We start from the raw sequence: 16,015 nt of genomic DNA, 5'->3' as shown, positions 1-16,015 counted from the left end.
AAGTTAGGATTATATCTAAAACTATTTCCATTTTGCATTGGGCAAAGATCCATTAGGAGAAGTACTTAACATCATCGATCCTAGTGGTTTTTTAATGTAGACCTTCACGCCCGAAATGGAGAGGAATGTCTGCTCAAAGAGGTAGCTTTTATGAAGAAATACCAGGCAGTAGGAGAGGTATACCTGCAGACCGAAGAGTCAAGGGAGAGCTTTAGTGATTAACAGTCTCACCCTCTTGAAGGACTGTTTAATGTGTCCCCAAGGAATGCAGGTGGGGGGTAGATAGCTGTTTCCTGTCTTGATCCTAAGATTCAATCTATCTCAGTTCTTTGAAAATTTTCTCATGGCGCTTCATTTTTCCTTCTTCCAGGCACATGCCAGGCCTGCAGCCTGAAGTTATGCCCCAAGCAACAACCAAATCCCTTATAAGGCGAGGGTAACTGCCAAAGTTCAGTTCAGTTACAAATCTGCTTGCTATCGCGGCGAACTCACTGCCCGAGTGACGCCCAAAACCACGCGGCAGGTGGGGACTCAAACTTCTCACTCATGCTGGACCTCTTTGTGACCCTATGGCCAGACACCATCAAGAGTAGCTTTGATCACCTCGACATAAGGTTGCGTGTGCAAGCAATACAAGCAGCAACAAAGGTACGTGCCCAAAAGGGAAACTGGTTGGCCAGTTATTTTTCTTGACACGTTATTCTCTCTCTCACACATTCCATCATCTCGGTAACTCCTTGTCCTTTCAAGTTAAACAGTGAAAGTATTACCCCATGTGTAATTACCTTGACAGTGCATAACATACTTCTCACCCCTTGATTGCAAGTGAGTAGGGTAAGGATTTCCCTACATCTCTTGCACTTATTCCATTATAGAGAGAGTGTAACCTCAATGTTAGTCTTATCCAGAATTGTCAAATTCCAGGAGTGTCGATGCCGTTACCAGCCAAGCTGTGCTTCTGTATAAAGGGTCTGCCCTACCAAGGCTGATAGGAACTATTGCCCAACTGGCTTAAAGGACCACCTGCATGCAACCAGCATTCATAATTGTAACACGTTATCCAATTCACTCAGTCACTTCCGTTGTGTAAATTACAAGTTGATTAATTTAGTGAAACTGTCCAGTTTTCCTTCGTAATGTCCTCCATGTTGTGATTGTAAATAATAAATTAATATTAAGAAATCCATTTACTGCTTGGCCTTGCATTTTTTACTAGTTTATGGGCTTATGAGGGGTTTTGTAAGGACAAGATTATTAACTCAAAATAAAATATGCAGCCCACTTGAATCCGTAAAAATATACATACATACATACAGAGAGAGAGAGAGAGAGAGAGAGAGAGAGAGAGAGAGAGAGAGAGAGAGAGAGAGAGAGAGAGAGAGAGAGAGAGAGAGAACAATGACTTAAGTATGTTTGCATGGAAGCCTAAGTAAAATAACGCACACTCCTTGACTATTTCATTTATATTTTATGCTACAGTATTCTAATTTATACTATATTTTTTCATTTTTACAAGCCAAAAGATAAACACAATCGTGTGTAGGGTACACGTGTGCACACACCCCTTCCAAGTTGTCTATGAACTTGCTACATCCTGTCCGGTGTTGGCTTGCCCTCTGAATTTGCATTTTAAATATTTTTACGGTGATTTGAGACGAAATATCAACAGTGATAAAATATTCTCTTGTGTGCTGTTATGATCTGTGTGATACTCGTACTGAGAGTCAACTAAACTTGAAATACTGTACAATAAATCAAGAAAAGCAAAAATAATGGTAACATGTATGTAAATATGCACACACCCACTGGATGGTGTTGAAAACGCCTTTTACTAGTAGGCTCGATCATCTGATTCTGAGAACGTAAACAATTCAAATCACAGATAGACAGTCGGTTTTTTATACATATGATGGTAAGTTAATACAGTATAAATGGATTCTGTAAGTAAAATAAATTTCACTACCATTAGCTTTATCTTAAACATAGCTGTAATGGACAATATGACTTATGAAGATACCGAGTGTAACACCTAGGCTAGCCTAGGTCAAAAGTCACACATACACGTTTGGAGCTCATGTATGGTAATACAAAAGGGTAACAACTGATCAAGCTGATTAATAAAAATACATTAATAGTCACAAAACCATGGTAGGCTACCTGCCTAGTGAACTGTGTCATTTAATAGAGAGAGAAAGAGAAGGGGTTGCATTTTTTTTACGAGCGTATTTGTGCAGTATAGTTATTACAAATAAGGGGAAGAAAGTTTTCAGTTTAAAGTGTGACGGTTGTTGTTTATAAATATACTGAGTGCCTACAGTTATGTTTTATTGACAAGGTTAGGTGAGGAAGTGTACAGAGTTGTAACTGAACACCTGTTGATTTTGTTACTCGCCATTATCCGACAGACCCTCGGCTCTATTAATGCGGAATATTGAAGGATTACTTTTAATTTTATTTTTGATTTACAATTCTAAATACTTTTGAGTACTTTTGAAAAGAATTATCCCTACTAATTGAAAAATTCATAAAATTGTGACAGTCATGTCTATGCTTGGGATTTCAGATAAAGTTCAATACAAATCGACTGGACTTTGTGAACTTCCACACGTTATAAACATATAAACTGAAGTTGGATTAATGAGAATGGCTAAATATATCACTGAAATATATGAAATTTTCCCTACTTTCAGAAGGATTTACTGTTTTCTCACAATGGTGTAGATATAAATTCCTTTGGTAAAATTAATAATTCATAAAAGCAGGTCATGTTATGTGCATACATTTCAAATTTCAAAGGAAAACATGAGGCCAAAATTATCATTCAACAATCATCCCTTTCCATCTGACCTTATCACAGTGATCACTTAAAGTTACCCATAATAAAACATCATACAGTACAATAAAATGATACCTGATCAATTGCAGAAATATCCATTCCAGATGATATAAGTGCTGAATCAACTGGCCCCTTAACACGGTCAAAAACATCGACACAAAGATCTTCAAACTCTTCTCTTTTCACATGAAGCTTGAAATCTTCTTCATCTAGAAGTCCTTCAATCTGAAATAAAAATCATCCCACAATCTGGATTTTAGAAACAACTTCCAAAGCAGTGAGAGAATATACACAATAACTATAACTATTTGACAAGCAAAAATAACTATGATAAAAATACCTTGCAGATTATCTTTTGCCTAAACAAAAGCCTAAAATTCTGTGGTTTCATTTTCTTTTATAAGCCAGCCCTTTATCAACATTCAATGAAAGCTCTTTGGAAAAGATTTTTATATACACTTTACCAACGATTATGCCCTTTTCAACTTGCTTCCTTGTATAATTAAATGACTGAGTGACCCTAGCACTTCAACTGTTTGGGTTACTGATGCCAGACCATATCAAATTCATTATTCTTTTATAAAACAAAAAATATGAAAACCTAATTTAACAATGTACACACAATTCATAAATCCATACATGAACTTACAATTTATGCATTTCAAATTATCTAGAAAAATTATCTGACAGACTTAGAAATTATGTTTATACAATAAAATACATTTTTACATTATAAAATAATCTTACTGTGTAGGATGTCTTCAGGTGTATGAAGCTGAAGGTAAAAAAAGAAAAAAAAAAAAAACTTCCACCACCTCACTCTTGTGTGCCAATCTCCATTTCAGAGAATAGGAAAAGGGCACATTAGAGATTATGATGAATGGGTTTGAGTATAAATTTGAATGTAAAATCATAACTCATAAAAATTCCTGCACCATTATATTTGCCCACGAGCACAGCCTAGTACAGTATAATCTACAAAAAAATATGTAAAGACTATATTTATTTTTACCTTCATTTATTTGACAAGAAGATGGGATTACATAAGAAAACAGGTTAGCTTAATGTTATCTTGGATATCAAAAAATGCAACTCACAAGATACACAATGAAATAATGTTTGGGGATGAAATTTTAAGGGCCGCATGATATGTGAGATTGAATGCTATGCGAGCATATATGGCATAATTCATTTGTTTAACTCATTTTGCCCTATCATGGAAACTGTAAAACACCCTGTGTTTACATCTTTAGTATATATGGCATTCCTCAATGATGACTGTCCGAAGCAAATTCATTTTAAGAACAGTAATAAACAAGTAAAAAAAAGAGACTGAAGTTTCTTCAGCCCAACTGAGTTTTCTGTACAGCGTATAATCAAGGGTACTGAAAATAGATCTCTTTTGGTGGTCTCAGTATACAGTAAATCCACTGTATTTGTGGGGGATGCATACGACACCCCCACAAACAGCTAAAATCCGCGAATACTTAGAACCGTTCTAAAAACACTTAGAACTGTCTATTTTGATAGTTGAAAAACAAAAAAAATATCTAATAATGCTTATACAGGTATTATCCTACTTATGATGGGGTTAGGTAAAAAAAAAAAAAAAAAAAAAAAATCGTTTGTTGGAAAAAACATACCTCGAATATAGCCTAGCCTACACTAGGTATTCAGTACCATGTATACATATATGGTACTCTAGCCTACACTACAAAATACAGTAAACCTCCCGTATTCGCAGGGGATGCGTACCACAGCCCCCCACCCCCAAATAGCTAAAACCAGTGAATACTTAGAACCCTTCTAAAAACACTTCTGATAGTTCAAACGCACACAAAAACTATAAATGCTTATACAAGTATTATCCTACTTACGATGGGGTTAGGTTCCAAAAAAACCATCGTTTATTGGAAAAAACGTAATACCAAAACATATCTCGAACACAGCCTAGCCTGCACCAGGGTATTCGGTACCATGTACTGTATACATATATGGTAGCCTAGCCTACACTATAAAATATACTCTTTACATACACGGTATATTAATTATTGTCAGCTAATTCTGGAGGCTCATGTAGACTGACTTATGATAATTCAATACAAAGAGAAATTGAATAACAAACAAGAATTAGCTTAGCCTACACTATGGTATATCGTATTGTTTACATACATGGTAGCATAGCCTACATTATACTGTATTCTATATTCGCATATCGTATTATACAAAGTAAGTAAGTATACCTTAGTTTTACAGACCACTGAGCTGATTAACAGCTATGGCATCTTTTCCTATGGCAACGGGACCTCTTATAAAAATGTTTCTATCACCAGAAATAATTCCTCTAACTTCATCAGCTGACATGAACTCGTCCATCGAGCAAGCTCAACCGTTCGCTAACAAAGGGCTATCAGATATACAAACGCCAACATAATAAATATTCTTTTCCATGGATCTTTTAAAATGTTATGCTTAATTCACTGTATCCAATAATATATATATATTCTTATATTGCTTTCATATTATAAATTGCGATCATAGCGATCAATGTTTTGGTTTGGAAATCGATTATGAGGCAAGTTTATTTCGCCGTATTTAACTCAAGGTTATTTTTTGTTATATGAGGTATTTTGGGTTTTTAAGTCGAAATATAACTTAAATACATCTCGTTGTGAAATTAATTTTTTTTTAATAGCTGACATTGGCCACTTGGGGGCATTTTTGTCGTGTAAAAAAAAATCAGCTTTACGTATTCATCGTTTATCGGCATAAAAATAGCAGTAATGTGTCTTCTTTCATGCCCAGTAGTTTAGATTAAAATACTTTCTCTCCAATTTTAATTAATACATATTGCTGATGCACGATAATTTACAGTCATTAGCAGCTTGAACATTGTTTTCTCAGCTTCATCTACAATTTGCAGTTTAACCCTTAAACGTCTACTGGACGTACCATACGTCAACTAAAATTGTCTGTTGGGTGCAAAGTGGACGTATGGTACGTCGACTAAAAATGGTTTTTTTTTAAATATTCATGAAAAATAATTATAGGCCTAGTTTGCGAAGGTTTTAAATCACGCGCCTTGAGGGATGCTGGGAGTTCACGGATCACGCTGTTGTTTTGTTTATAAGTCACCCAGACACGCATGCGCGCATTTCTTCCTTGTCGCACCAGAAAGCATCAGCGGCGCATTGTCGGAGAGAGATATCTTGACGCATCCGTGTTTTGCAGAACTTTGGCGAGTGTTTGCGCATTTGTGAGGCAACAGGACCGTGGAAGGCGCATATTGCCTGTCGGTAGTGAGCGTGTGAGACGAGTTTTAGACTGGGATGCTGGAGAGGGACCAAGCAGCCAAGATGACCCAGCTTCTCAACGCCGTGTTGTGCGGCCACGTGTGACAGAAGGGGACTAAGAACCACATCCCGTGCCTTTTACGACCCCTAGGAAGCATCGGGGTGTCCTGAGGGGCATCTGTAAGCATTTGGGAGGCCTCCAACAAAAGGACATTGACGAGTACTTGTTGGAGCTCGATCGAGAGCAGGTGGAAAGTCCTCATTTCGATGGCAGTTGGTCATCCAGTGATGAGGACATCACGCCTGATGTTTAGTGATGGCGAGTATTTGCCCCCAATGCCCGTACGGGAGCCACAGGAGGAAAGTGAGCTTGAATTTAGTGGTTTCAATGCATATGAGGGAGAGTCTGAGGAGGAGGAGGCGGCTCCGATTGTGGCTGGTGGGGACGAGACAGAAAGTGATGGTGAAAGTGAGGGAGATGGGCCAGCTGGGAGTGCGAAGTCGTGCCCATGCAAGTGCGCGTGCGCGAGCATGGGCCCGTAGAAGGTCGCAACGTCGCGGCAGCTTGGGTGAAGGCCATTCGTCCGAAAGTGATGAGGGGTGGTTGGAGGACCCCACCCCACCTAACATGCACCCATTCACGGCAGCACCTGGACTGACTGTCCCTGTGCCTCTCACTACACTGGGGTTCATTCAGCTCTTCCTGACGCGGGAATTGCTGGAATACCTCGTTGCAGAGACGGCAGATTACGCTCGGTACTGCCGTGAGGAACTGCAGACGACGTTGTCGACGCTGGCGGGCTGCAACCTCATGGACATGGCGCATTTTTGGGGCTCCACATTTTTTTGAATGATGCCTGCTGCCGACATCAGGCAATATTGGAGGCGAAATTTTTTTCCTGGCGTTGGAAGGTATTTCAACGCCAACCGAATAACCCCTGACCGCCTCATCTTAATCCGCCAGTGTTGGAGTACATTCATGAACGGTGCCAGTTTCTCGTGGTTCCTTCCAAGAACCTTTCTTTGGATGAGGGGATGATGCCATACAAAGGGCGTCTAAGTATAAAAGTGTACAACCCCAAGAAGCCAAAGAAATATGGTGTAAAGTTATTTTTATTACAGAATCCAACACTGGATACGCCGTGGACTTCTCGGTGTATTCTGGGGTCTTCTCCACGCCTGCGTGACAGTCTTTGGTCTTGTGGATCGTTTCCGTAACCAGGATACCACCTGTTTATGGATAATTATTATAACTCGGTATCCCTGGCCCAGGAACTGTATGAAGCAGGTGTGCACGTCAGTGGTACCCTTCGGTTGGTGCATGGGGCCCGGAATGTCCTCAAGAGGTTTGCTAGCCAGCCGCAACATCTGGGAAGAGGAGAGAGAGAGTGGCGGCGGAAGGGAGATGTCTTCGTCATCTGTTGGAAGGGGGTCCGACTCGTGCCCATGATTACGACGAGTCATGAGCCCATCCAAGAAGAGATCATTCAGCGGAAGAAGACACGCCGGCAGGGCCGAAGTTACGTATGAGGAGTTTCATGCCCAACGCCCTACTGTCATCGGGCACTACAACAGGCACATGGGAGGAGTTGATCTCTTTGATCAACTCATCCAGTATTATCCCTTCGCCAGGAGAACCAGGAGGTGGACACAGAAGCTCACAAATACCTCCTTCAGTTGGCCCTCCAGAATGCCTACATCCTTTACTGTGGGTACAATTCTGACGCTGGGAGGTTGTCCCACATCCAGTTTCTTGAGGTGGCTGGGAATGCCCTCATAAACTTTAATCCAGAGGAGTGGCCTTCCAACACTGCCCCCTGCCCCGAGCTCCAGCTCTGCCCCGAGAGGAAAGGGCAGATGTCGCTAGGAGGGCCAACCTCGGTCCTCCTGATCCTGCCGATGCCGCCCTTGATGATGCCGCCGCCCTTGATGATGCTGCCGCCCTCCCTCACATTCCAATGTCCCGTTGGGTAGTCGACCCTGTGTGTCGGCTGCAGGCAGGAGATCACACACTGGAGCTCCTAGAAAGGCGTAAACAGAAACGGTGCCGGGTGTGCCATATGAATGGCAGAAGAAGAGACACCTGATGCGCCTGTCGCACCTGCAAGGTAGCACTTTGCAGGTTCGGGGAGTGTGACCACAAGTACCACACTGCGGTCATATATTGGAGCCGCGCCTACCCGAGCGACACCGGAGGGCAGCGCGGCCGCCAAAGGGCAGCCCATCCGCAGTAAGGCTGCGCTCTCCTCCTCCACCTGTGCCTCGTCATGTCGAGAGGAAAAAAATGCAAGACTCTTCAATGGAGGAGGGAGAAAACAAGAACAGAACAAAGAGTCAGGATTACGAGTGAGTATTCTGCATTGAATTTATTTTTAGTTTTATATTTATTACAAGTTTTTATATATCTGTATTTATTGGTGTTTTGTATAGTATTTCATTTTATGCAAAAAAAGTTTTTCACAAGCATTCTCTTTTAGTTATGTATTCGTACCAAAGTAAAAACAATATAATATTATATATATGCGTGTGTATGAATGTGTGTGTATATATATATATATATATATATATATATATATATATATATATTTGGGTATATATATCTAATATTCTGGTATATTCAATCATTTACCTTCATTTTGCAAACAAACGGAAAGTCTCTAGCACAATATTTCGATTTATGGTGAATTTTTTGAAAAAATTTTTCCTTCCATCATTATCCATGAAAATGTCAGCATTTCTTGAGGCAAATCTATTGTAATTTTCATATTTATATTAATCTGTATATAAAGTATTATACATCAAAATGTATAATTTCATTTAGAATACAACAAAAATAAATAATATAGCTTTTAACAGTTTTGAAATATTTTCATTTAAATCGTACATATAACTACAAAATTTTAACATTCGGTCAACTTTGACTTGACCGAAATGCCCATTTTGCAAAAATGCAATCAAAGATGATAGCCAAAATTCTTGTTTATTTCTAGTAAAAATCAATCATTTACCTTTATATCTGCAACAACGGAAAAATCTCTAGCACAATATTTCGATTTATGGTGAATTTTTGAAAAAACTTTTTCCTTCCATGAGGTTGTTTGCGCTGAAATCCGCTGAAAATGTCAGCATTTCTTTAGTCACCTTGTCATAATTTTTTTCAAATGCTTTTTATATTATTCGTTACATAAAGTGTTATACATCAAAATGTGCGCAATTTCATTTAAAATACAACAAAAAATAAATCATTCTTTTTAGCTTTTTAACAGTTTTGAAATATTTTTATATAAATCATGATAACAGACAAAATTTTAACTCTTTATTACGGTCAACTTTTTTCGACCGAAATGGACAAAAATACTGCAAATTATTTTAAGCCAAAATTCTTACATTCTAGTAATAATCAATCATTTACCTTCATTTTGCAACAAACGGAAAGTCTCTTAGCACAATATTTCAATTTATGGTGAATTTTTGAAAAAAAACTTTCCTTTCCATCCGTGAAAAATCCACTGAAAATGTCAGCATTTCTTGAGTCACCTTGTCGTGAATATTCACGCCGTTTTATATTATTCGTTACATAAAGTGTTATACATCAAAAAGGTGCGCAATTTCATGTAAAATACAACAAAAATAAATCATTCTTTTAGCTTTTAACAGTTTTGAAATATTTTCTGTTTAAATCACGATAACTGACAAAATTTTAACCTTTGGTCAACTTTGACTCGACCGAAATGGTAAAAAAACACAATTGTAAGCCAAAACTCTTACATTCTAGTAACAACTAATCATTTTCCTTCATTTTGCAACAAACGGAAAGTCTCTAGCACAATATTTTGATTTATGGTGAATTTTTGAAAAACTTTTTCCTTCGCTCTTGCTCTCGCTTTCCGCTGAAAATCCTAGCATTTCTTGAGTCACATTGTCGTAATTTTTTCGCCATTTTATATTATTCGTTACATAAAGTGTTATACATCAAAATGTGCAATTTCATTTAGAATACAACAAAAAATAAATCATTCTTTTTAGCTTTTAACAGTTTTGAAATATTTTTATTTAAATCACGATAACTGACAAAATTTTAACATTCGGTCAACGCTGACTCGACCGAAATGCTCAAAAAAACGCAATCATAAGCCAAAATTCTTACATTCTAGTAACAATCAATCATTTACCTTTATTTTGCAACAAACGAAAGTCTCTAGCACAATATTTCGATTTATGGTGAATTTTTGAAAAAAAAACCTTCCCTCCACGTACGAACTCCGCTGAAAATTATAGTATTTCTTGAGTCACTTTGTCGTAATTTTTTTGCTGTTTTATATTATTCGTTACATAAAGTGTTATACATCAAAATGTGTGCGCATTTCATGTAAAATGCAACAAAAATAAATCATGGTTTTAGCTTTTTAACAGTTTTGAAATATTTTTATATAAATCATGATAACTGACAAAATTTTAACCTTGGGTCAACTTTTGACTCGACCGAAATGGTAAAAACGCAATTTTAAGCCAAAATTCTTACATTCTAGTAACAATCAATCATTTACCTTCATTTTGCAACAAACGGAAAGTCTCTAGCACAATATTTCCATTTATGATGAATTTTTGAAAAAAACTTTTTCCTTCCATCCGCGCATGGGGAATCCACTGAAAATGTCAGCATTTCTTCAGTCACATTGTCGTAATATTTGCATGTCAGTTTTATATTATTCGTTACATAAAGTGTTATACATCAAAATGTGCGCAATTTCATGTAGAATACAACAAAAATAAATCATTCTTTTAGCTTTAACAGTTTTGAAATATTTTCATTTAAATCACGATAACTGACAAAAATTTTACCTTTGGTCAACTTTTGACTCGACCGAAATGCTAAAAACGCAATTTGTAAGCCAAAATTCTTACATTCTAGTAATATTCAATCCTTTACCTCCATTTTGCAACAAATGGAAAGTCTCTGGCACAATATTTCGATTTATGGTGAATTTTTGAAAAAACTTTTCCTTCCATCCTGTACTGCGCAACTCCGCTGAAAATCCTAGCATTTCTTGAGTCACCTTGTCGTAATTTTTTTGCCGCTTTATATTCGTTACATAAAGTGTTATACATCAAAATGTGCGCAATTTCATGTAGAATACAACAAAAATAAATCATGCTTTTAGCTTTTACCATTTTTGAAATATTTTCATATAAATAACGATATAGAAAAAAATCAACCTTCGGTCAACTTTAACTCGATCGAAATTGTAAAAAAATGCAATTGTAAGCTAAAAAACTTACAGTCTAGTAATATTCAATCAATTTCCTTCATTTTGAAACAATTGGAAAGTCTCTAGCACAATATTTCGATTTATGGTGAATTTTGAAAAAAATTTTTACGTCCACTGCTACAAATTCATGCATCATTTTGTGATAATATTTTCTCTGTGTTGCTTTAATCGTTTTACAATCTGTTATATACCAAAATCATCGCAATTTAGTGTACAATACAACTAAAAAAAATTAACTCATTAGCTTTAACCGTTTTGCTTACAGCACGATTTGTATACAATTATATGAGTTTTTTTTTTTTGCTGTCATATATTCCAATATTTATATATGATAATGAAATTTTTTTTCATTTCTGATGGTTGCATACTAAACTTCAGGCAATGACAAAAAAAGGAGCCAAAAATGAACTCTTAATCTTAAAAACTAAGCGTGCTGTGATTTTTTGAAAAAAAAAACTTTTTCCGCTTCGGCGCAAGCTCCTGAACGCTGCCGGCATACGGGAAACGTTTTTGTAAATAGAGGCTCGGCGCTAGAGGGTTAATACAGTATTCAAGTCTTGTTATTTCCTTTTACTGCATACAGTAGATAGGGGTAACATTTTCTTTTCCATGAACTTTGTGTTTGGAATTTGCACATCGTTTGGCAAAAAATTTTTTAGGAGAAAAAAATGTTTATTGATATTTTGCTGTGTTTACATTAATATTATTACTTGACAATTAGTAAATATTTTTTTATCATAAAAAATATATTTACTTACAAAAATAAAATGAAAAAAAAAAAAAAAACTAGCGAATATTTTAGATATGCTCTTTGAAAAAATCTGCACACAGGCAAATTTTCTGTGAATAATTTTGAGTTATATTCCATGGAAAAATCTGCAAATAGGTGAATATGCAAATACTGAACCACAAATAGGCTGGGGTCGACTGTAAAATGGGTATATGAAGGTAAATTAGCATTCTTTATTTTAAACTAAAATCCCTCAAAATCACAAAACAGCTGTTCCCAACTCATTTACTTACATCAAGCTTGATGGTGTTTATGTCAGTTCTTTGGTAACTGGTTGTTAATTATGAGATGGTTATGAACTGTTATATAAGCCGTAAGTTTGGCAATCTTGTTTGAAAGCCAAGCCTATTACAATCTATCGAAATGAAATTTGTTTGGTTTGTAATACACAGTCTTTGTGCAATTCATTACAACATCCTGTGTTTACATCTACAGTACATATGGCATTTCTCAATGATGACTATTTAAAGCAAATTTACTTTCAGAACACTACTAAAAAACTACCGAATTCATGAGTGCGCGTGTATGTACATACCCTATGTATAAATTATATATAAAATAGTGAAGGAGTGTGTGTGTGTGTGTGTTACTGCATTAGGCTCTGATGTAAACATACCTCAGTTGTTCTCTCTCCCTCTTTTGCTATACCATATCTCAGTACTGTACAAATCCTTTAATAAAATATGAATTACTGTATCATAAACATAAAAAACGAAACTAAACCTCCAGGAAGTTCAAGATGCCAGTGAATGAGTGCAAGCACATGCACATACGTGTTGTCATTTTTTTGCTTTGCTTGATTTACCGCACCATATTTTATTACAAGCTTAGTTGACTCTAAGCACGATTACCACACACATCTTAACAGTACACAACAGAATATTTTATTACTGTTGATGTTTCAACTTTAATCACCGTAAAAATATTTAAAATGCGAATTTCATATGTAGGCAAGACAAAACCAAACAGACTGCAGCAAGTTCACAGACATCTTCGAATAAGTGTGTGCATACGTATGTACAGGTCCCCCTCTCTTTATGCGAATTCTATATATGCGAATTCACTATTATGCGAATTACATTTTAATACCTTCATTCTTTTTATGCAAGGGAAAATTCGCAATTATGCGAGTACGAGATGCGCATCACAATACTCATTTCATCTCTGCATGAACAGCTGAGTGACACGTGGCGTTAAATACAGTATTATTTGCGGAGCTCGGATGCTCAGTCTGTAGCTAACACAATCCCGATCGTGTGTTTGCTAGTTCTCACTATTTCATATTCATACTGCTAGTTACTTTTTTGCATAATGGGACCCAAACGACCAGCATCATCACCTTCATATGAAAGTGTTGCAAAGTGTCAAAGAAAAGCTCTGACCCTTGAAACAAAACTGGAAATATTGCTGAGGGCAGACGCAGGTGATGGTAATAGCGCTCTTGGACGCATTTCGAGTTGGTGAATCCACGATTAGGAATATTAAGGCTAATGCAGAAAAGATTCGTGTTTCAGTGATACAGTCTACTCCATTTTCAGTAAAAAAAAAAAAAAAAAAAAAAAAAAAAAACCAGGGTCAGAAATACAATGGTTGAAAAAATTGAAAAAATGCTCTCTCTCTATACTGAACGTGAGACGAAAGTAAAGCATTCAAAGCTTAGTAATAGTTTTACGAGGAAAGGCATTACATTATCAACGTGTGGCTGAAAATGAAAACATAAAAGATCCAGCACCTTTTGTTGCAAGTCAGGGATGGTCAAATAAATTTATTCGTAGACAAAATTTGCATAATATCGTTTCGATTTTTTGCTGACTGCCAAAATTTCCAGAAGAACTTAAAGCTATCGTGCGTGAAATGGGATATAGCCCAAAGCAAGTTTTTAATGCCGACAAGAAAAGAATGACTAATAGAACATATATAAGCAAAGAAAAAAGTCCCCCCTGGTTTCAAGCCCTTTAAAGATAGGATAACACTGATGTTACGTGGCAACGCGGCGACAGCTGTAGAGGAAAGTGGAAACGATGATGATGGTGATGATATGAAAATTAAAGATCCGAGTGTAAAAAAACTGTCTGAATTGTTCTCCGATACCGAAGCATTAATTCAGAAATTATAAAATCTTTTTATCCTAACTTTCAGAAGTTTAAAGTTAAACGGCAGATACAAGAAGTGCTTGCTCCATACAAAGAACTTTATAATCATAGGAGAAATGTAATGAAGCAATCAACCATGCTAAATTTCTTTAGACCACTGTCTACCACCCCAGAACCCGTAACATCAGCACCGTCTAGTAGGAACAATACACCTGAACCTGGACATTCGTCACCGTCATCACAATCAACACTCGATGTCATTCTTCTGTTCCTTGAGTCAGGCCAAGATGATCCATCCCCCAACCCCACTCGATGTAAAGAATGTTCTTATCCACCAGTCAACATTATTTTTGGTAAATTAAATATGTTTCATTTCTTGAACTGCTCATTTGTTGTTCTTGTAAAGAAAAAAGAAAATAGAAAACATTTTTATGCATTCGTTGTTCAGAGGAAAAATATTTCAGCGTCACTGTCATTCTTTTGTTTATGTAAGAGGCTGGCCTAGCCATCATTCTATGCACCTTTTTGCCAGAAATCATGCATTTTATGTTACTTCTGTATAATAAAAGCATTCTGTAATACTTGTTTTCGCTTTAACTATGAAAAATATTATTCATTATCATATATTCACGACCTGGGAACCTAACCCTATTTTTCCCATTGGTTTATATATTCTCTTTATGCGATTTCAATATATGCGAGGTTTCTTTGTCCCCTAACCCTCGCATAAAGAGAGGGAGACCTGTACCCTATGCACACAATTGCTTTTATCTTTTGGTTTGAAAAAATAAAAAATTAGAAAATACAATAAAAATATAATTGAGATTACTGAAGCATAAAGTATAAATAAAAATGTACAGAAGTGTGTGTTAATGCACTAGATGTAAACATACCTTGTTAATTGTTCTCACTCACCCAGCTATCCGACCGCCGCCCCACTTTGGAAACTTCTCGAGGCCTCCCCCACCTCCCAAAAACCCTTTCTCAATTGGTTTGAGTGTATGCAGCGTTACCAACATTTGTGTGGGGCTGTGCAGCATTGCCAACCATCGGAGGGTGGTTTTTTCAAATTTTTTAAAAGTAACAGGTATACATATATACATTTATAAATATATATATATACATATATATATATATATGTAAATGTATATGTACATATGTATATATATATGTAAATGTATATATATATATATATATATATATATATATATATATATATATATATATATATATATATATATATATATATGTAAATGTATATATATATATATATATCTTTGGGGCCTTCGTCCCTGGACCAGTGTGTCGGATAATGTCGAGTTCCAGATAATGGTGATCTGGGTAACTGAAGGATTACTGTATATAATAAATAACTAAACAAAAGAGAAAAGTATATATATTATATAATAAATAAATGAACAAATAGGAAAAGATACTAACCTGACTAAGATGTTCTGTGTTAGCTGAAAGAACTTTCTTTAGACGTCCAGCTTCTTTGAAGAGCTTAGCCATGGCCCTTGGAGAGTCATAGACATTATTAGGAGTTCTTTTGATTTCGTTGAATCTTCTTGCTAAATAATCTCTCAACCTCAACTGCATTTCCAAGCCTCCCAATGTACGGTCATAACTGAAAAAATATTGAAATATTATATATATATATATATATATATATATATATATATATATATATATATATATACAATATATATAATACTATATATATATATATATAT

General features: G+C 36.2%; 1 protein-coding gene across 4 annotated transcripts in view; it reads right to left on the bottom strand.

Moving 5' to 3' along the window:
- The window catches only part of Grp170 (Grp170 co-chaperone), a 309,324-nt gene that overhangs the window by 181,764 nt on the left and 111,545 nt on the right, over positions 1-16,015 (bottom strand). For all 4 annotated transcript variants that reach the window (XM_067120035.1, XM_067120037.1, XM_067120034.1 and 1 more), the window contains exons 6-7: positions 15,723-15,909; positions 2,912-3,061 (exon numbers count right to left, since the gene is read on the bottom strand). In XM_067120035.1, the coding sequence (XP_066976136.1) occupies positions 2,912-3,061; positions 15,723-15,909 (337 nt within the window). The remainder of the gene's footprint in view (positions 1-2,911; positions 3,062-15,722; positions 15,910-16,015) is intronic.

This window comes from Macrobrachium rosenbergii, chromosome 18 (assembly GCF_040412425.1).
Source record: "Macrobrachium rosenbergii isolate ZJJX-2024 chromosome 18, ASM4041242v1, whole genome shotgun sequence".
NCBI classification, from domain to species: domain Eukaryota; kingdom Metazoa; phylum Arthropoda; class Malacostraca; order Decapoda; family Palaemonidae; genus Macrobrachium; species Macrobrachium rosenbergii.
This window is presented reverse-complemented; position numbering and strand designations above follow the sequence as displayed.